The sequence below is a fragment of the Molothrus aeneus genome, chromosome 5 (genome assembly GCF_037042795.1).
Source record: "Molothrus aeneus isolate 106 chromosome 5, BPBGC_Maene_1.0, whole genome shotgun sequence".
Taxonomy (NCBI): domain Eukaryota; kingdom Metazoa; phylum Chordata; class Aves; order Passeriformes; family Icteridae; genus Molothrus; species Molothrus aeneus.
Genome location: NC_089650.1, coordinates 36213747 through 36236654, shown reverse-complemented (window position 1 = coordinate 36236654; position 22908 = coordinate 36213747). Strand labels below are relative to the sequence as shown.

General features: G+C 38.4%; 2 protein-coding genes across 2 annotated transcripts in view; one reads left to right on the top strand and one right to left on the bottom strand.

Moving 5' to 3' along the window:
- Positions 1–4620: 4620 nt before the first annotated feature.
- On the top strand, positions 4621–20598 carry HELB (DNA helicase B). Its single transcript, XM_066550114.1, has 13 exons — positions 4621–4807; positions 6105–6479; positions 8735–8943; positions 10241–11104; positions 12143–12314; positions 13087–13228; positions 14574–14704; positions 15747–15831; positions 16716–16775; positions 17331–17535; positions 18159–18293; positions 18503–18940; positions 19426–20598. Exons 1-13 carry the CDS (start codon positions 4621–4623, stop codon positions 19513–19515), a joined length of 3093 nt encoding a protein of 1030 aa, XP_066406211.1. The 3' UTR covers positions 19516–20598.
- GRIP1 (glutamate receptor interacting protein 1) overlaps positions 20401–22908 on the bottom strand; it is a 310641-nt gene continuing 308133 nt past the window's right edge. The window contains exon 25 of the mRNA XM_066550113.1: positions 20401–22234. Within this exon, the coding sequence (XP_066406210.1) occupies positions 22001–22234 (234 nt within the window). The 3' untranslated portion in view covers positions 20401–22000. The remainder of the gene's footprint in view (positions 22235–22908) is intronic.

Below are 22908 nucleotides of genomic sequence, written 5' to 3'. Positions count from 1 at the left end.
AAGATACAGACTGTTTTAGAAAAAGTACTTCCAAGTATTACCCACTATGAAACACTGTTAAGGGAAGTTTTATATGTTACTGGCAAATCAGATAACAGTACTGGATTTCTCCCCTGAGATATACAAACCCACAAGTATGACATGAAGCCTGGTGCATGAATGTAATATATTCCAGCAGAAATCTTTGTACACATACACCTAATTATAAAAATAGTAATTTGGGTGTGTTTTTGTTTCTGGCTGTAACAGTAGCCATTTTATCCAGATATTTTTTCCCTTGGATTGGCTTTTTCCTCCCTCAGACACAGAAAATAATAAACTTGTAAACCATTTTTTAGAATGTTCTGCGACACTATGGTTAAGTTAAAGTGACCCTGAATCCACATCTTGGTGAAGTCACCATTCTGTAAGGGGAAATACATGCCAGATGCTGCAAACATTCTGTGGCCTTGGGAAGAAAGGAGAATGAAAATGTTGTCTTGGTTTTCTTCTAAAGCTTTTAATAAGGAGCAGTCCTGTGTCAGAACTTTGGATGCAATGCAAAGAATCTGCCTTGGCTCCTTAAGTCCTGACATTGCCAAGCATGTTTTCTAAGCAGAGTTCAACATTATTGCTAATGTGCTGGTTTACACTGGCAGAGTTCCAAGTTAAATCACTACATCTGTCCTAACCAGGGGCTCTATCTTCCACCTATCAAGTTTTCAGAGAGCCCCTCTTCTCGACTATGATTAGGCATGCTCTTATAACAACTCTCACTTTTTAAAGATTTTGAATGTTTATATGTCTCAAGTTCTACCAGTTTTATTCCTAATGAGGACTGAGACATATATATCTCATTCTTGGCATGTTTGACATTTTCCGAAATTTACTGTCTAGGGAAAAAGCAATGTCAGTAGAATTAGCACTTTTTGCCTCATCTATAGAAATGTCACCCAGCTGTGAAGAGATTTCACACGAGAAACTCTGGTAAGTAAAAGTGCTAATTAATCTGCAGTCATTTTTACAGCCCCTTTTCACTAGCCACCACCCTCTGAAAGCTTCCATATGTTGACACCTGTTTATGGGATCCCTAGATCTCAAAAATCCCCACGTTCCACTATTAAGTCAGGGTGGTGGTAGCTGACCACTTGTGGACCTTTTGCTCCAGCAGGCTCGTGGCTAGCAGTAAGGACAGCTCACTGCTGTCTGGGTGCAGCACTTCAGTGTAACATCTCAAAAGGCAGCTAGGCTGCCTTGCTGGCCTCCAGAGCCTCACTTCCTGAAAAGTATTTCTGTGGACGTGACTGCTCTATGACACCCTGAAAGACCACAGGGTAAAACCAAACCCTTTCCATCTCAAGAGGAATTAGAGTTTAACTCTTCCTCTGCTACCCCTGCCTCCTGCTGCTCTGGATACATCACCTAACTTCACCCTCTGAGGACTTCCAGTTGCTGCTCAGATGCCAAACTCAGACTTAGTGTTGATTTTGGCAGAGAGGAATGTCTTTAATCCCAGCACAGATCAGGAAGCAGTGAATATGCAGGCAAATTTGAGACTAGGGAATGCCCCCCCCCCTACTCCCAGCCCTAGTCATATTTGAAGATGAACTGCTAGGCATCCTGTGAAAGAGGGTGTCTGGTGTGGGGAAACACTAAAAAAATGTACCAAGTCTTATTCAAATCTGGAGGCTGGCATAAATATAACCCTTCAGTGTATAAATGGTACCTGTCAGAATGTTCTGAAAATTGTTTTCAGGATTTCACACACCTTTTTAAAAGAGGGAGATTTATATGGGCATACCTCTTATTAAATGAACACAATATGGGACAAGACACACTTGCTACTGTGGGACAAGACACTAAGCAGTAAAAGACAGCAAATTATCTCTCCTTGTTCATCATGAGTTTGCTTTTCAGGGATTTGCATTTCTTTTTCACTGAATGCATCAATATTTTGTTCAAATTTATAAACAGATTTTTTCTCCACAGACAGAAGAGCAACACTAACTTCTGTAGTGGCATGACAGATTATACTTTAAGAATCATGAATTATCATGACAGTGATGTCATGATGCACTAGAAAGTAAAATCAAAGGGCTATCAAAGCATGTTGCTGTTTACTGTACATTGTTGGATTTTAGGGTGATATTTGAAGTGAGACAGGATGGAGAATAAGCTAGTCCCCGAAGGCTATCTAAGATTTCCAAGTATTTTTCAAAGTATGATTTAAAATCTTTGTGACAGGAAAGAAAATGAAATCTTGAAATCAAAGAACAAAGTGTAACAAATATTCTGGAAAGGAGATATGATAAAATAAAATTGAATTTAAAAAAAGAAAATCTGGAAATGGAGTGACTACAACAAAATATACTGAGGTGAAATGAGATGCAGTGAAAAGGACTGAGAGTTGCCAAAATTCTTTACACTGAAATCTCAAAATCAGGGAAGAAAGGTAAACAAACACAGGAGAAGAAATGAAAGAAATGAAATGCTAAAAAAAAGAGAAAATTCTGAAATGAAGTCAAAACAATAAAAGTGAATGGGATGACACGAAGTGCAGGGAAAAGGACTGAAGCTTGACCAGTTATCCTCATTGAAATCACAAGCTTTCATTTCCTTTCCTGAAAGAAGCAAAACATTTAGTCTCAAATATTCAAAAAAATCATCTAATCCTCACCAATCTCTAGAAAACCAATCTGACTTCACATGAGGGGCAAATAGTCATATTTTTGAAAATCAAGCCTTACCTAATAAAGCTGGGCACATAGAAAGCCATTCATCATCAAGACGCATTTGACTGTATGATAAGGAGAAATGTAAATGTAAGGCATCATACAGAAATTCAGCCAATATAGTATGGATCGTGGAAAGACTACAAAATTCCAGTCAGCCTTGATGAATATAGTATAAAATTTGTATTTTCAGAATAGACTGGGGCAGTCAGATATCCAGTTTCACTTAGACAAATACATAGTTAAATGTGAAATGATGTTTTATAAGGAAAAAGTATCTTAAAGCACTGAGTCAAATGTATGATTGCCTAACACTATTAAACACTTCAGTAAGCTAATGCTTTAAATTTTTAAAATTAACATCAATGTTTCCATCTACTCTCATGTCTCCCTTTTATAGGCCATGTGTTTTCAGCCTGCCATGTCAAGTAGTTACTTCATTTTCTGTGAATTAAGATGGAGAAAGAACCCAAATATTTCTCACATAAGAACTGAAAACAACTATTTCAATATTCTTATGTGTGCATGAGACTTGCAGCTGGGTTTTAACACAGTAACAGCAGTATTTACACGTCTCTGTCGTGTTATAGATATTACTTTGACACGGTGATGTAGGTATTCCCAGGGATGAAGAGGTGGCAGAGAACCATGCCAGGACAAAGTCCCATGCTTCTGTGTGAGAGAGCTGAAGGCCCATCAATTTTGTGAGGAGGAAGGTGGCAAAGAGGGGGGACATTCTTTGTAGGGTAGTCCTGCGGGTGGAAGGCCTCCTGAATCATGCGTGAGAAGGAGTCATGAAACAATGTGGAAAAGAATTGTGTTTCTTTCAGGTTAGACCAAAAGTAATTGTTGTATGTTGATCTATTTTATTATCCATCACTTGTTCTAAACACACATACAAACAACCTATGCTACCGTTCTGCAGGGTATGTCTGTGCTGCTGACAGCTTCTCAGAAGCTGGGCAAATTATTTGCTGCATTCTATTTAGTGTAGCATTGGGGGCATTTCTGTGTTGCATTTTGGTCTTTTGGGGTGTTAAACCACCCAGCTATTTAATCTCAATCAGAATAATGCACCAGCACCTGCTGCTTTTGTGTCTCCCTTAATTTGCTTGCCAGTACTCTGATACAGCAGTGAGACATCCACAGAGGCCTCCAGTGTACTGTGTGACAATATAGAACAAAACAAAGAAGTTGGAAGAAAATAGTTAAAAAAAATAAAGACAGGGTAGATCAAAATACAGAAGTCAGCAAAATTATTTCTTTTTTAGAAAAATAAATCTTACAAAACTTAATTCATTGATGAAAACATATGCTTGCTAGCGGCGTGAACATGCAAAAATACAACTGCAAAATTTTGCTGAGAAAACAGAGCTATGTAACAACATGGAAAATATTAACCTGCTAACTACTAATGAGTGAAAATCTGTTTAAAACAGGTTGTAGAAAGACTTGCTTTCATGTCTGAACAGCAGGATTTCTGGGGTCTTCAGTGAGAGTTCAATACTGAACATGAGAAGGTTTGGTATTGCATCAATGAACTGTCATAAGGTTTCAGAAAAGGCAAGGATCCGGTGTTGAGCAAAAGTGAAGACTAAGCAGCAACTGCCAGGGTTACAGTGTAGGGAAGGAAAGGTGGTTTCAATGAGGGCCTCCCGGAGAAGAGTTTGCCAGTTATACACAACATTAAACTACTGTGGGGGCAGCTGGGTGAAACACAATCGGATATACTGGAAGTGCGATGTTATGATCTGATAGTTTTGTGATAGGGGTCATGTAAACACAGAGAATTATGTCCCGAAGTGTTAAAAAAAAAAAAAAATTCACTCGTCGCCGCGTACTGTCCCGACCCGGTCGCGCCGTCCCGCCCTTCCGCGGGGGCGGGCAGACCTGCGGCGGCGGCGGCGGCATGGCGGAGGCCGGCGGGCCGCGGGGTGCGCACGTGGAGCTCTGGGGGCACCTGCGGCCGCCGCGCTGGGAGGTGGCGGACGACGATGAGGAAAGCGACGAGGACTTCGAGGAGCTGTTGGCGGAGGATGCGCTCCTGGAGGCCGCCGGCACGGAGCTGGCGGCCGCGCTGCCCCCGCGCCGCGCCGGTGAGGGGCGGCGGGAGCGGGCCGGGCCGGGCCGGTGAGGGGCGGCGGGAGCGGGCCGGGCCGGGCTTCGGTGCCCTCCCTGCGCGGGGCTCGGGGCTTCGGGCCCCGGGCAGGGCGCGGGGAGGCGAGCGGGGCCGGCGCCGCGTGAATGGCGGCGGGGGAGGCATGAATGGCGGCGGGGGAGGGCCCGGCTCGGCCCTGCCTCGCTGCCGGAATTGATCACCAGCGAGGGGACTGGGAGCCGAAGTAGGCGATGAATAGGTAGTGGGAGGGAAGCGTGATCTCTGCTTTTCTACGGGCACAGGATTGCAGCAGTAAGAAAACATAGGGTTTTCCCATTCAAATTAACTCTACACAAAGAAAGCGCATTATTTTTTCTTTTAGGACATACGGGAGTGTTGATACTTGATGTTAATGACTTCCAACTTTCTATTTAGAGCTTGGAAAAGTAGGTGAAGTTGGTGCAGCCTCTGCCTAAAAAGTATTTTATCTGCAAGTTGTTTTTAAAGTGGCTAAACTGAGCTAAATAACCAGGAAGAAACGAGTAAGTTATTACAGACCTAAGAGCTGTCCTGGTGAGGAAGAGGCCCTGCCGAACATAGGTGCCCACTTTGCTCTGGTCATAGCAATTGGTCCCCAGTTGCCGATCAGGGAATGGTGGTTTTTTTTTTTTTGTTTTGTTTTTTTGTTTGTTTGTTTGTTTTTGGTTTTTTGGTTTTTTGTTTTGTTTTGGGGGTTTTTTTGTGTGGTTTTTTTTTTGTTTTTGTTTTTGTTTTGGTTTTTTTTTTTTTTTGAAGGCAAAGAGGAGTTCAAACCAGGTCATACAAAATGTTAATAATTAAGCATATTAATTCCTTATAATTTTGGTGGTTCCAGTCACAGGAAATATTTGGTATACAAATGTATCTGAAGATTATGCAGGCATTGTGATAGATTACTTTGTGATAAAACTGTTTCAAATTCAGTTATAAACTTGAGGTGGGATAACTAGTGAACCATAATATTAAACCATGTGTATTTCATTAGCTTAATAAATTCATAGGCAAGATTTATTCCTCATGCCTAGAGAAGAAGTTTTAGCGCTTGTTTCTGAGTTTGGTTTCACTTTCTTTTTTAAATATTAGTGGAGAGACAGGCATCAGGAGTTTATGGAAATCCCTGCTTTACTATTACTACTGCAACTTACAGAAAACACCAAAAAAAAGCATTGAACTAACAATACTCTTAATCAACACAAAGTTTTAATTTTTAGGACTGCCAATTAACACTGGATTTGTTTTTCTTTTTAATGATTCAGTTATTATACAGGAATGTGGCACCAAAAAGGAGTATGAAGTGGTTGGACGTTTTCCATTAGTTGACCCTTGGTGGAAAGTTAATGTTAAAGCCAAAAAAATGGGGTCGAAGTACTTTGTGCAAGGATATCCATCGTATTTTCTGCAGACTGATGTAGAAGAAAACAACCGACAAGTATTTTCACTCTTTCTTAAGGAGTGTTGTGTTCCTGAAGATTGGAAAGAAAAATTTTTTGCTTGGCTCCCTATGGAGTCTGTGCTGAGTTTTAGCAACCTTGAAGAAAAACTAAAACAGTTCCAAGTTTCACAGCTACAGCCAAGAGGGACCAAAAGAGATACCAAGGATTACGACATCTTCCATTATGTTTCAAAATCATGTAGGTATATCCTGTGCTGTTCCAATTGGTTTATAATCTAAGGAGTTTTCTCTCATATACAGCATTCAAACTAACATGTATTCATTTGAAATGTATATTCAAATGTTTTTTTTATTTTAAAATATGTCAGGACAGTAGGACAGTTTATCAGTTAAAGATAGGCATCCAGAAGGACTTTGCTGAATTCTGTTGGCTAAGTAGAATTGTATGTGCTAGGGATTTCCCATCACTGGAAGTGCTTAATGCCAGGTGGATGGGGCTCTGAGCAGCCTGGTCTAGTGGAAGGTGTCCCTGCCAGTGTCAGGGGTTTGGAGCTAGTTGATCTTTAAGGTCCAACCCAAACTATTTTATGCTTCTGTGATTCTAGCATGCAAGGACACTGGTGCTTCCTGTAGTTCATTCAGCTATAACAAGGCTTATTGAAAAATGGGTTGATCACTACTTAGGCATGGTAGCGATGGCTTTTTAGGGCTGGCACATGTTCAGAAGTAGTATAGGTGCTTCTCTGTAGTACAGGGATCAGTGAAGGAGGTCAGTGTAGTCCTAACCAGCTGCACTAAATATACTATGTAGGTGTGTTGGGATCCCACCTGTCAGCAGATTGGGATGGCTGGGAACAGACTGTGGAAGCATTGCAGTGTCTCCACTTCAGACTTCTGAGGGTACTGTTGTGGGCAATGTTGGTGTGATTACATGAGCATGAGTGTTAAGAGATTGGATCAGGAGTGTGCTTTTGAAGCTGACATCCCCCTTGTCCCCACTGTGGTGCAATCTCTGAGAGTACTGACTGAGTATTCCTGCTGGATGAAACCCAAACAAGGTGTTCCAGCTGCATTCCTGAGGTACTCCAGTCCATAAAGGGCATTCACTCTGTGGGACCAGACAGCTGGTCTGGTCCAAAACACTGAAATACGAGAAAGTTGGGGTGTCTGAGGTGTGGCCTCAGCGTTAGAGCTCTGGTTTGCTCTGATGGTCTGTTTCCATGACCTGTACAGACAGGTTGGGTCTATCTGCTGTTAGGTGTAAGCAAGCAGAGTTTTCCAGTACCTGGCTTACTGGGCAGTGTCAGGTCAGGTGATGGAGGTGACATCACTTTGGGATGTCAAGCTGTGTGTAACAGCATAATTCAGAGCCTCTGCTAGACTTGAACTGACTGTACTTCAAATCCCATTTGTAAGGGGAGGAGAGTGTTCTATAGGCTTTCAGGTTTTTTGTTCTCATTTTGTAATGATAGAAAAGATTGCACAGTGTGCCACTCTTCACCTTTCTTGTAGTTGGTGATTTTTTCCTAGTATCTAGCTTAAATTAATTTGCTACGTTTTAAGCGTTAATCTTTATCATTGAGCAATATACACCCTCCCCCTACCCCAGTTGCTACTGTTAGTATTGTAAATTCTTTTGGTTGTCATTAATTGTTATGGGATTAAGTAGTTTGTTCTTCAAGGCTTCATGGTATTTTTTTGTGTGTGGAAATAGTGTGTATTGATGATTTATGTGTAAATTAAGTACTTGTTTAAAAGGGAAAAGGTTTGGCTTTATAAGACAGTGATCAGAAAAATATTTGAGAAAAATTAGTGGTTTAAATTTTCCTTAACACTTAATTAAAAATAGCCTGATTTTTTCTGAGAGCTAAAGATTCTGAAAGTCTCACTTTCTTTTTAAATTTGTTTTTCTTTCTCCTGAAATTACCTTTTTAAAGCAAAATATAGAGCAAATCAGTTTCATTATTCCTCACTCTTAGCCAATCACTGATGTAAACAGGGAAAGTGATAGCTTAATTTTGTGGTCATTGAGAAAGCCAGTGGAGAGCACTTTTTTTGGTAAATTCCTCTACTGATCTGATACTACAAATATAAAAGCCTCTTTTTTATTTTGAGTTTGAAATGTTCTTCTGTACATCTGTATGAAAATTACTTCTAGTTAAGAGGCAGGCATGGTGAGGTCTGAACTGACTTTCTACAAAATGCTGTTGAGTATGCAGTTTAAACCAAGTGAATGGTACATGTTTTCCAAGTGAATACATTTAGTTGCTGATTTTATGTCCTCTGTTGACCTTGGTTTTTTTTCTTAAGGCAGTTCAGGGAAAACAGACTTCAAAAAAATTTGAAAAGTGTTACGAAAGCTAAGAAAATGAGAGAAATTTGTAATGTCTTGGATATAATGAAAGCAGAAGGATGAAGCCAGAGTCAGTGTAAATTGCTTTGCAACAGTCTTTGTACATGACATAAAAATTCCTGTGTTTATGGTGTGTGCAGTTGCAGGAAAGGCGGTATTGGGAGCTCTGGCTTTTCCAAGGATACTGGAGTTCTTGCCAGTTCTTCTGCCACGCCACTTTTGCTGTCTGTTAGATAAGATATCTTGGGAAAGAAAGGCTGATGTGGATGGTGAGGAGGTGGCTGATGAGACGGGAACAAAACTGGATGAGATACTAAAAGATGAGCCATGGAAACTTGGATTCAGCAGGGTAAGTAATGTTATGTATGGTAAAAATATGGTGTGTGCTGCATTTGAGGTGCATTAGACTACAGTACTGTTTTAGTTGGGTTCACTTGATTAAATGGGCATTTGTAGGGGCTAGGCATAGCTTATTTGGAAATGGATGATGTACAGGACTCAGTTTTAGCAAAGGGTTTTGTCTTTCCCATTGGTCTAGAATTAATTAATCTCAGAAGATTTTAGAAAGTGGTTTTGTTACAACCATTTGTTTAGTATTTTCTACAAGAGACAGAAAATAAATTGCTTGAGGTAATTGGGCCAAAAGTTAGCTCATTTAAAATCGTCAACTGTTCACTTCAATTTTATACCGCTAAGTGAGACTTTTGTTCCTGATACATAGAACAATATCTATGCTTTCATAGTAAGGTTGATAAGTTTCTCTGTAAGAGGTCATCTGGTCCAGTAGTTTGTTTTTTGCAATGGAATTTGCAGTGGCTGCTTACCTTCCTGTTTTCCTTTGCTGTGCTTGCCGTGAGCTTTGCTGCTGCAGCTCACCTTAGCAGTCCTGGACCTTACATGAGAACATTAGGTGTTCACAAATGTGGTTGGTTTTCCTTCTTCTTTAGGCCTCCAGTGCTTTACTGATGGAGGTTCTCACTTGCCTTAATCTAATGTCAGAGATTCAGCAGGGTAGCCAATATATTCCAGTGTTTCACGTAATTTCCTTTGAAAAGATTTTCCTGATGTCCAGTTTGACTGTTGCTTATGCAATATGGACTTGCTGCTCTCTTGCTTCAAGGACCTGCATTCTCACTGCAGTTTTTTATTGCTTGAAGGCTCTCTTTGGCTTTTTCTCTTACAACTGAGCAAGTGCAATTAATTTTTCTTGCTCTCAATAGTTCATCTGTTTTGAACATCTCGATCTTTCACTATTTTGTGGTAGTGTCTGTAGAGGTGGCATATTTCTTGAACACGTTCAGAATTAGGTACAGTATTCTGGCTACTGGCTTTCCTGTGCACTGTTTCTACAGTTTATGTACCTTAACATGAAAATGTTGTATTTGGTGTGCACAAGTTCTTCCCTAGTACCCAATTTCTTTGCCAGGTTTTTTATTTTTAAAGTTTCTGTTTCATACAGAAGGGTCAATAAGAGAACTTATTCCAGGTTACTTTTAAGTATTTTGCTTTATGAAAAATATGCAAATTTTTGCAAACTTCCACCTTCTGAATTGCAATTTGTATTTACTAGGAAGAATGTTGTTCAGCAAGAGGCTAACATCTTCTGAAATAAATCTCTGTTTGCTTTTACTCTTTTTGGGGAGAAGATTATGTATAAGGAGTTGAACATTCCTTACTGCGAGGCAACGTGGGCTGCCTTCTGTCAGTGTGAACATCTCCTCTGGAAGATTCCTGTCTTGCAGAAGAATGCATTAATTCTGTATGATCAGCTCAAGACACGCTGCAGACAAATGGGACACACATACGAAGATCAAGATGAATTAGCTCGTTTGCTATCCAAACACATGTCTATCGAGCATGTTTGGCAATCTCTTGACTTTTTGAAAGATCAGAATGTAGTGATTAGGGAGAAAAAGCTGGTGTTTCTGCCTCATCTTTACAAATCTGAAAAAGACATTGCAATGTATGTAGGTGACCTTCTGGCAAAACACACATGGAAACTGGATGTGGATATCAAAAAGATACTTAGCATTCCTGAGGCACCAGGAGAAAATGTAGGTAACAAAATTAATATTACCCAGGCACATGAAATACAGGAAAATAATCCAGACAATCATAATGGTGAAAATCACTTTTCTGAAAAGGATGTGGCCTCTATGTCTGGTATCCAAAGTAAAGCAGAGGTAGACAAAGATCAGGTGATTGCTGTAGAAAAAATTTGTTCTAATCCTGTCACAATCATAAGTGGAAAAGGAGGCTGTGGGAAGAGTACAATAGTTAGCTGCCTTTTTCGTCACTTAATGCAAATGGAAAAAGAAGTGGAAGCTGCTTCCAAGGTCTTTGAAGGAGACTTGGATGCATCTGAGGAATGGAATACATTTGATCACTACTGGGAACCAGAGAATATGTATGCAAAAAAATATTTGAACGTACTATTCACTGCACCTACAGGGAGGGCAACAAGTCTTTTGAGAGAAAAAACGCAGCTTCCTGCATATACACTACATCAGGTAAGGTTTCTTTTGGGTTTTGTTTCTTGTTTTTTTGTTTTTTTTTTTTTAATTGGGTTCTGAAACACATTTTGACACTGTCCATTCTTGTTTTAGAAAAAAAAAAGCAGCTTGTTATAGGACTTCCCTTAAGAAATGTGTAGCCTATTATTGTTATTAATGTTAATGCTTGGGTACAGCTTATCAGCATCTGAAAATCAGCATTATGTTTTGGGGGAATTATAAATCAGTCATTTGAAATACATTCTTTTCTAGCTTTGGTTTCTTTACTATTTATATACATCTGAAACTTGTGCTTCTCTAGGGCATCTGGTTTTTTCAGCTTCTCGGTTCCGCATTTTAGTTTAATGAAGACAAAAATGATTTCTAGGTGGTAGAGCTGTTTTCTAGGATCCTGTTGCCTAGCAATCATAGCAGCACATACATGAAAAGATCAGTAGCCTGGAGCTGAATAATGAGAGAAATCTCATTTGCATAGTGTTTCCTTAATTAATGTTAGGTATTGTGGAATTTGTTTTAGAAAAATGTAGAAAGCTACCTTTGTAAATAAACTTAGGCCAAGTCTGTCTTGTTCTAGGTAGCAACAGTGCCAAGAAGACATTGGAGTTACATAGTAACCCATATAAATAGAAATTATAATAACATAAAAAGTACTGTTGGTTTATTTTATCTTTGGGGTCTGGATAGTTAGTTGCCTGTTCCCCTTCCCCATGCAATTTTGGGTATTATTAATGACAGCAAGTTGTAGTAGGAGGTGTTCTGTTACTGAGCAACCTAATCGCTGATGTAGTGTCTTTAACAATTTCTGCAGGAAAAAAAGACTATGCTTTTATGTAAGTCAGTGTTGCTAATCTCAGCTAGAAATGCATTCACTGAGGAAGAAAATAAGTCAAAATGGTTGAGTCTTCTGGGTCTTTACAGGTGTAAGTTGAGAATTTTGGATAATAACTCTACATACGTCAGATGATACCACACTGTCTACTTTTATGACATAGCTTAGAGTTGATTAGTGTCAGAGCTTGCTTTATTTGTTTCTAGATTATCTATAGTTTTAAGTCGTGGAGGCGGAGTGACCGAGAGCAGCCGTGGAAATTTTCTGCAGTTACGGTTCTCGTTGTGGATGAAGGAAGTTTGGTGTCTGTACGCATTCTTAGTTTAGTTTTGAAACTCTTGTGTGAGCATGCTCAGCTTGCTAAGCTTATTATACTAGGTAAGTGAAACAGCAAATTCAGCATTGTACAATGTTTCATAATGCCCAATATTGCCCAATATACAGTGTAAGTATCAGAGCTCGCACTGAGTCTCTTAAAATGTTACATTGTTCTGTACTTGGATACTTCTGCTATTTCTTAGGTCAAATGAGGTAGACAATTTTCCAAATGTCAGTATGAAAGTATCAGTATCTCCATTATCTGTTTAGCAGTGTTTTGTCTTATTCTGACTTCCATGTGGTATGTTATTACATCTTGCAATTGGAAAACTTTTCTGATTTCCTTAAATGTGAAGGAGCTGTTGTTAGCATATGAATTGTATGTTAGAAGGGAGTTTTCATGCCATTCTTAATGCTAGGATCATCTTGTTTTAATTTAAAAAGGAAAGCAAAGAAATGTAAAATCAATTTTTTATGCTCTCTTAGAGGTTTCCTTTTTGACATGCTATTTATGGCATTTGTTTTTGAATACGTAGCTTTCAAAGTGGGTTTGAGTAAGATGTGATCACTGTCAGTGCAGATCAAGCAGAAGGATTTGCACTTGCTAGTAAAGCATTATTGGGTGAGGAGTATAAGAAAACTACACTACAGCCTTATTCCCAAAGTTTCTTAGATTCTTGAAAGTTTGATTTCATGTGAATTGCATTAAGGAGGGATGTTACTCTGTAGACGCTTGAGTATTTGTTCATACAAGTATTCATTTTTTTGACGACAATTTTCAGCTGATGATATGTTATTCCTTCTCACAAAGACTAACATGCATTCTGTTTAGGTGACACTAGACAGCTACCAAGCATAGACCCAGGAAACATGTTAGCTGATATCTTTGAGGGTCTAAAATCAAGAGGCTTTTCTGTGGAACTGCGAACTAACCACAGAGCTGAATCACAACTAATTGTAGACAGTGCGTCAAGGTAGGCTATCCTGATGTGTGTGTGAAGAATCCCTGTAATTCTTGCCTGGCCTTTTACCTGCAAATAGCCTGCATCCAGATTTGACTCTGTAGTATTGCTTCTGTTAGTTTTTTTAGTCCAAATCCATAACATTGGTTTTAAAAACAAACAACCCCCCAAAACAACAGCAACAAAACCCCACAGATTTTTTCAGATGTATATATTGGACAAAAAGAGTGTGTGTTGGAATGCTCTTGAATTTTATGGGATGTAATCCACTATTATGCTATCAGATACTCTCTGTTTTGAAATGAGTTGTAAATGCACAACTGACTTTATGGCTTCTAAAATGGCTTACAATTGCTCCTCTAAAAATGAAGTTTTAAAGACATTGCTGGTAAGTATGACAACAACTAAAACAGACTGAATTGCTTGGAGACTTTAGATATCAAAGGCCATTACATCACAAGGTCCTTTGTATTTTTTCTCTGTCGGTAGCTAAAGAGTCTAAATGTTTCCAGCATTTGCATTACTTTTGTTTTGGAAATTATCCTAACAGTGCTTGATTTCTTTTTCAAACCTCTAAGAAGAAAATCTAGTGTGACGGTGGTCACAGGGGTCTTAGGATGAGGGAAGAGATGTAGATCTGACTCCATGTTACAGAAGGCTTGATTTATTATTTTATGATATATATATATTACATTAAGACTATACAAAAAAGAATAGAAGGAAAAGTTTCATCTCAGAAGGCTAGCTAAGCTAAGAATAGAAAGAACAAGAATGCTAACAAAGGCAGCTGCCTCAGACTCTCTGTCTGAGTCAGCTCTGCTGTGATTGGCCATTAATTACAAACAAGCAGATGAGACCAATCACAGACCCACCTGTTGCATTCCACAGCAGCAGGTAACCATTGTTTACATTTTGTTCCTGAAGCCTCTCAGCTTCTCAGGAAGAAAAAATCCCAAGAAAAGGATTTTCACAAAAAGATGTCTGCGACAATCTAGGTTTTGATATTATTTGAATTTGAGAATATTCTGAACATTTGCAAGATGTCCAGAACTACTAAGTGTTTTACAAACATTCTTACTTATTTTTTGGTAACACTTCTGTTTCACTCCATTTTGCTCCCATGGGAAGAACTAAATAATACTAAGTATCTGCTGCAGTGATGGAGGGTTTAGAGAACAAACTACCAATTTTTTCAATGTGAAATCAAGTTATGCTCTGAGGAAGGAGTTTTCAGGCAATATAGTGTAGATGACAAAAGATTTCTAGGTGGTGAACTTCAGGCTGAGGCAGATGATGATATGCTGGAATTCAGTAACTGAAAATAACTTTTTATTTTTCCTCCAATGCTCTGGTCCAGAATCTCTCACCGGCAGCTTCCTGAATTTGATGAGGTGCTGAAAGTTTCTGCTTGGAATGAGGAAATGACAATGCCAATCCCAGAGAAGAAATTTATTTTTATTGCTTTGCCTGCTGGCGGGAATTGTGGGAGTATGTCAGTTTCTGATCTTGATTTTTCCTTTGGTAAAGCATAGACTATCGTCTGGAGCAAAAATTTTGGGAAAATTTTAATCTGGCTTTGTTTGTGGCATAAATTTAAATGCTACGTTCATAGTTTGTCTTTTGCCTTCTAAGTAAGTGCACACAGCAAGACCTGTAAGTGCAAAGAATGGGCTGTAGAGCTCCAGCTCATCAGTTAGACTTTGAAATGGGGGACAGCTTCCACCACTGTAATCAAATGGGGTTGTCTTTTTATATTGTAGCGGAGCTGTCAAACCTTAAGAGATTTTCAGAATTGATTCAGAGGTGAATCATTTGAGTAAAAAGTGACTGTAACAGTATGGTGTGCAGGACAGGAATGTGCTCTCAGCTGTAGAATTGAGTTAGGAAAATTCTAAGAAGGGATGGCAGTATTTCTCTTAAAATGTTTTGGGGTCAGGGCTAGAGCCATTGTTTACTGGGGTTTTTGACATTTATTGGGTGTAAGTGGATTGAGTGGCCTCTCTTTTATATGTATCAAAACACTTCAAGGGGAATGCAGAAAAAAGAAAGTGCGAACATTATCACCTTATCTTACTCTAGCAAAATATTCAGCAAGCAGAATACTGAAAGTAGATTTCTTCTGTGAAATCGAAGTGTATAGGTCTGTGGCTTGAAAATATTTAATCTTTACCTCTTCAATGTGCTGTAGCAAAACCTTACTTTGCATGAAATATGCTCCATGCAGCTGTTTTTTAATGCAGAAATAAGAATTTGTTTCTTTCCATATCACTCTTGTTTCTCTGATTTTGATAGTGGATTAACTGCATGATGTTTTCTTGGGTTTTTTATGGTGTATTTCTGTTTCTTTTGGGGGTGTGTCATTTTGTGTGGGAGTTTGGTGGGGAGGCTGGTTTCTTTCTTGTTTTGTTTTAAACAAGTTGAGATGTCATTAAAGCAAGAAATAAGCAAAGGCAATTTCATATTGAATTATATTTTTCTTTTTTAAATTCTGAATATTTTCATGTCTTACCTTTTATGTCTTTTAAAACAGATTTACAAACTGCAATAAATATTTTACTTAAAAAAGGGCCAGGATTGGAGGATGCCAAACAATCACAATTCATTGCTTTCAGAAGGTAATGGAGTGTGCAGGAAGACATTGAAGAAATCCTTGCTAGCAGCCACAATCTAAAAATAGCTGAGTGTGTTGAGTTGGAGAAACTAGTGGCAATAGCAAAAACTACTAGATACTTGGAATACTCATCACTTGGGAACGGTGGGATGTAGGGCTCTAACACACTTTGAAGAAAGATTGGAAGTCAGTAATCACAGGAACATGAATAGTATGCATGGCTTTGCAGAAACACTGAAGGGATAAAAGGCATAAAGTGCACTAGCACCAATAGTCCAGAACCTTGAGTTCTGCACAAAAGGGTACTTAAGAAAAAACTCCACGTTTAATTGTGAAGAACATTTTCTCAGGACATAAAAATCATGCACTATTTACAGGTTCCCAGTGAGCTAATAAGTGATTTGTGAATGCTGAGTAACTCTGGTATCAATTTTTTTCTCCAGTCCGCATTCAGGTACAATATTATTAGCAATTTTTGTGTATGATTCTTCTAGAATATATTTATAGGTACTTGAGTTGCATTTAAAAGTTAAAATTCCAGGTCTTTAAAAAGCAAATAAATCTTGCTGTTTTTAATATATCCACAGACAGAAAATAGTCTGTCCATGTTTTAGTTTTTCTTTAGTTTTCTTCTTTATCTTAAAACCAAATCCAGCTAATCTAGGTGTATAGTGAAAAAGCTTTCTGTGCTATTTAGACAAAACTGTTCCTTTACTGCTCTGTCTTCTAAACTCTGAATAAGTAATTGTTCTAATAGGTGGTAGAAGAGCATCAGATAGAAAAAGGGCTTTTTCCATTATTTATAAATTAATGTTTCTATGACATTGCTTGTAATTGTATGTTTTGTATATAATGACTTTGTTCATGTTCTTGTTTTGTATGATTTAGGCAAGATTGTGATCTAATAAATGAACTTTGTTGCCAACACTACTCAAAACATTTAACCAGGTAAGCCAGTGTTTCGCATTTTTCCTGTCACCAATTTAATTTTGTTTTTAAAAGTGTTATAGCCAGACCAACACCATACAATAAGATTTTAAAACTTCCAATGTTCCATCTAGATCTGATTATGTTATAAATCATTCATACAATAAACTTTATTTGATGGGCTCTTTAATCTCATTTTGAATAGTGGTAAATGGCTTTTCATTTAAATTCATTATGTGAATTCTGAGATTTTAAGTTACTATTGAATATTCAAAATTCATATAAAAGCAACATGAAAAACCCTCAAGGTTAAATTTTTTTTGCTACTATATGATTTCTAAATAGATTCTGAAATATTTTTGTGCTACTCTGTATTACTGGTTTATATTATTGGTTTTTTACCAATTTGTTATACAAAAGTTCAAGACATAAATTGTTATCCTAACTAACTATTTTGAATATTATTAAAGTTTTTAATCTGGGTCAAGTATAGAGAGTGGAAGGAGAAAAAATACTGAGAGACAGTAAATGCACACTTTGTAAATACATGTTCCCATTTTTCTTTCTCTGACCTAGAGACCATAAGAACAGACTTCTGTTTCAAACTGGGGACAAGATTGCCAGCACACGCAATGTTTATCTCAAGGATCTCTTGGCAACCTGTGGTGTCAGAGAGGGTTCTAATGGCCAGGAATGCAGAAATGGAGAAACCTCATTCATTGAAGAGTCTAATGAGGAGGGCAAACGACTCTGCAATGGAGATATATTTTTCATAACAGAGGTAAGTCCTGGCAGCAAGAACTTGCACAAAGAAAACCTAGTGGGAAGTGATTCAGTGCTTGCTGAATTCCCAGAACAAAACAATTCACACTTGTAAAATTTGGCCCCTAATACATACTTAGTTCTGCTAAACAGTTGTGTAAAAGGCATGGAAGAGGCAAGGTACGGTAGAAAATTTAAAAAAACCTCTATTCTGGGTTTTTGGTAGAATGTGTTTCACTTGGTGTGATTATGTTCAGTGTAGTTACAGTCTGTAATTACTCAAATGTATTTTAATTGAAATAGATAATGTTTAACATGGTCTGAAGTAAAGAGTAATGTTACAGCTGAAGTTTTCCCTGACAGAAAACCAAGCTGGCCTAAAAGTAACAGCAACAAAAAACTTGATTTTTTGGCTGGGTTCAGTGAGTTGAGCAGTGAAAGTATCAGTAGTTAGTGTAGCCCTGAACAGTGAAAACTGTTTTCCTTCAAGGTGGTCAGGGAAAGACAGCAATTTATGGGGCTTAGTGTCTTCTGAAACTTTGAGCTGGTTGACCTTGCTGGTTGTAATTTCAGGGCAAGCCAGAATAGGGAAGTACAGACATTGCTCCAGGCTCACTGCTGAGTGTTGTGCTATTCCTTTAGGATGTAGAAATTGATAAGCAGCGCTTGCTGACCATCAGCAGCACGTACGGCTCCACGTTCACTGTGAACTACGCGGCACTGAAGAAGCTCTGTCACATCAAGCATGCCTGGGCCAGAACTATTCACACATTCCAGGTAAAACCACAGCAGCTGTCAGCTGAGCTAATGCACTCTATTCTCTCATGAAAGAATCAGAAACTTTTCTTGAAACTAGAATTCCTTGAATGCAGGATAGAAAATATTCTCGAGAGTGTCCCCAGTTGCCTCCAACTTCCTCACTCTTGTCTTTTTTTTAACTATTTCCTGGAGATCGGCCTTTGAATCAGAGTTCTCCCGCGTTTCAGGGCTCGGAGGAGAGGACCGTGGTGTACGTGGTCGGCAATGCGGGCCGGCAGCACTGGCAGCACGTGTACACGGCTGTGACCAGGGGGCGCTGCCGCGTCTACATCGTGGCTGAGGAGCTGCACCTCCGGAGAGCAGTGAAGAGCAAGGAGATCGCCAGAAAAACGCGTTTGCAGAAGTTTCTGAGAGAGGCAATTGCAGAAACAAACAACTATCCCAAACAAATACCCTCTACCCCGATGAAGTGCTGGGAAAAGCAAGAGCTTGAGGCTCAGTCTGTTTCTGCTACTCAAGGTGCTCCTGACCCACCTGAACTTCAGAGTGACTTCATGATACAGGAAGGGTCATCAGTTGTCAGTAAAGAGAAGATGGGCAGTGTGCAGCGAAGTCCATGTAAAAGACAAATCCCTGCACCTTTGGATGCTACAGAAATACCCGTGGTAAGTATCTCCTTACTGAGAAAGTTCAAAACAAACTTTTGCACTCTCTTTCACCACAAGTCACCAGGGCACTGTCACGATTGTTTGATCGACATTTATTAATAATTTTCAAGTTGACCAGTAATTGGTGAAGCAGTCAAATTTGGCAGATGTCTTTGCAGAGTAATATATGGCTAATACAGAAAAAAAGGTCAATAGTAGTAAACTTATATGTGTTTTTACTCTCAGAGTGATCTCTTAGCCAGCTTAGCCCGTATCAGCTTATGGTTTGTGCACAAATGTCAGTTTTTAGGTGACGTGCTGTGAGACATGTATATAAAATTTAATAATTGAAATTGATTTTTATTAAGTCAAACCTGATAACAGATGCTTTTCTTTTCATTACATCTAATTTCTGAGCTCATGGAGAAAGAGCCTGTTTTGAAGAAGCTAATATATTTCAGTTCTGTTTCAAGCTTGGGTAACGTTTTTTTTTGTTTTGACAGACAACAGCAGAAGAATCCCCACTTGGATCTTCCAGACTTAAGAATCTAACATTGGGACAGCAAATTCCTAGGAAACTTTTCAAAAACTAACAGACAATTATTAATTGGTCTTGGTATGAACCTTTATTGCAGCTGTTGAAGATTTTTGGGATGGAGATGCTGAATGTTCAGGTGCCTTCCAAGCCTTTCTTGGTTTTGCATGTTCTGTGAAGAACAGCTTGTTTTATGCTGAGCCTCTTAAATTTTCAGTGATCCATTTTTAATAGATTCACTGGTGTACTGGTCATCAAAAATCATGTAATTTTTTCATTTTGCTGAAGAATGAACTTACAGGTCTTTGAGGTTCCAGATGTCCCCTTAAAAAATACACAAGGATGTATTTTGGTTTAAAGACTCCTAGTTGTCCATGCAAAGATTTATCCTTCTCCAAATGCTATGATATTGATGAGATGCTCTTACTGATGTGCCAATACTATTGATTCCTTGAGAAAAAAAAAAAACAGTTTACAAAGGGGGTCTAGGTTTTTCTGATGTGGCAGATTTGTGGCCATGAAGCTTTGATGGATCATGGGTTTTAATCTTGTTACAGGCATAACAAGAAAGTTGCAATCAGTGACATAGAAAACTTTTTCTATGATGTAGAACTTGCCATTGCTGGTTTAGCTAATAGTTCTATGCTGATGATGATCTTGGTAAGAAAAGCAAAACTCCAAATCAGAGTTGAAATAACATTCCACTTTCAGCTCTCTCATGTGTGCTTTGGGACTTGCTGCATTGCAGTTTTGAAATTAATAAATTGAATGTTCAAACATCAGACACATTGTACTAAAATGTGGACAACCTGCTTACCTTCAACAATTTTTTCTTTTCACATATGGTAGGAAAAAGTATACCACAAATATAAAAATGGTATTTTTTTCTAAAACTGTGGGGAAAAAAACTGGGAACAATATCAAGTAGAAAAACTCTACCTCATTTTTAATGTCTTCAAATCACTGTTTATTTCAATTTATACAGTTTTTCCATACAAATATTTGCAACAGTTTGAATTTCAAAAAACATAACATAGACGATAAATATCATGCTATTAAAGTATTAAATTTGTACAAAAATACTTTACAGTTTAATACTTATTTGTTACAAATAAAAATACATATTTAAGTGACTCATGAACCTTGGAGTTTTTGTTTTGTTGTTTTTTTTTTTTTTTTACATGATTCAGCCTATAATGTCATTCTGACCTTTTCTGGCAGTGCTGAACTAGAAATCAGAGATACTCGTGTGTGTGCAGGGCAGGTGAGCTTGTTTATGTATTGGAAACAGCAACAGGGATACATTAAACAGTTTAAATTGACCAGAAACAACTCTGTAAGGTGATTGCTTAGATATGGAGACTCTACAAATGTACAAATCCAGTATCTTTATATTCACCAATAACAATAATTACCAATAACAACTTGAATACCAGAATAAACCAATGCAGCTGCTGGTGAGCATATAAAGCAACTGGCAGTATTTTATTGCTTGGGGGAAGAGGGGAGAGGAGACAATTTGTGTGATGTGTTTGTAAAATATATTTACAATTTTATATTCTAAAAATGTGTTGCAGGGGGTAATGTTTATCATAAAGAAGGCTGAAAACAAAGCATATTAAATAGGACCTTTCTTCCTTCAAGAAACTGATTGACTTAAAAAGCTCATGTGTGACAGTACAAGTTTACAGGTTTATGGATCATTAAAGAGCTTTTGTATCAATCTCCACTGACATAATTTTAAAAAAGCCATTTTCTTTTAAAAAAACCTTTCTAATTTGTCTGAACTCATTCCAGTTTCACTCTTTTCAGTAATCCCTCGTCAGAGGTTTTATCCCACTAAAAAAGTGTCTGCTTAAAAATCCCCACAGGTTGCAAGACATACCATTAAATATTTCATTGCATAGGGAGTAACATATGTTCTAACAAAGTTTGCTGAAGTGGGGAGCAATGTTCAATGCAAACTGCAGCTTCCTGCAAGCATTTTGTTGTAACATCTAAACCCTGCTTTGTCTAATGAGTGCACCCTTCTCGCCAGCGAATAAAGGTTTCCAAAATCAGAGATGTAGCCATTTCCCAGGAAAACCCAGTGCAGTAAACCACTCTGCCTTGTCCATCAGACAGCAGCACCTTCCACATAAAAGGATTTTTAAAAACACCATAATCTGGACACTACTGTTTGTTAGCAGAGGTTAACTCCATGTTTTTCCCTCAAACAGCTGCTGTAGCTGAAGGGAGAAGAATATTTAGATCATGTTTAAAACATCTCCCCAGTTTCTTATTTGGGGAAAAAAAAGGCCCTTATGTGTTTTTTTTTTTTACTGTTACTTATCCTAGATTGCTTAGAATGGAAAATGACTTAATGAAGAATGAAACTATTTCCAAAGTAACCGTGGATTAATAGAAGCTTTGAGACAGACCAACTGACCTCCTGTGCTTTTCAGTGCTGTACAGCATCTGAGCCTCAGTCTCAGAGCACTCTCGAATGGATTTAGCACCATAATTGTCTTTAGTTGCTGAATGTCCCGCCCCAGTGGTTTCTGCTATAAGGTGTTTGTGGGGTCCCGTGTCTCCGTGCTGACGCTGCTGTGCCCGCTCTGCTGCAGGAAGGCAGCGTTCGGGTCGCTCCACTCCCCGCTCCCTGAAGGCTGTTCTGAGCTTCCTTTCTGGGATGCCAGGGGGTTTCTGCTAATGACCAGTTCCAGCTTATTGCCAGATTCTGCAATGAGGGGCACAACCAAACAGCAGTCAAAGTCTCTGGTGCGAACGTGGTTTACCTGATTGATGAGAAGATTGATTTTTGTTACCATTTTAGGAAAAAAAAAAAAGAGATCACAAGAGAAAGAATTTATCCTTGAGACTATGGAGCATGATTTAACTATTCCAAGTAGAGAATTGCCCAGTATAAGACTTTTTAACTGTGATGTCTGGTCTGAAGACATCAATTAAGTTTTCTACTCACTTTTAAAGAGAATGTAGCAGAAGTGGGGATATTTACACTGGTGCTGGCTGTTGCCAGCTTTCACAATGCTCACTCCAATAATGACATTTAACAGCACATAGTTTTTCTGTCTTTCATGGTGTTCGTCAATTTAAATGCAGTAGAACACATCTGTAATTTCAGTTCAGGTCTTCTCTGGTTTTACCTAATACATATAAATTTATGTAAAGTATTTTATTGGGCTAGTTGAGAAATAATTTGGCTTTTTCATCACAGTCCAACTTGGCACTGTGATAAGTGTGGTGCTGAGTAAGTATTACATTATTCCAACTATGTCAGTCAACACTTGGATTAAACACAGAAATAATTATCAGGTCTGTATCAAGAAAAGCAAGAAAGAAAAATCTGTCTGGAAATGCTGTGGGAAATTGCAGCTTCCTAGTGAGTATTTGTATGTCTCCTTTGGAGTTCTAAAATACCTAGCATTCTGAAAGGTTTGTTGCTATAAAC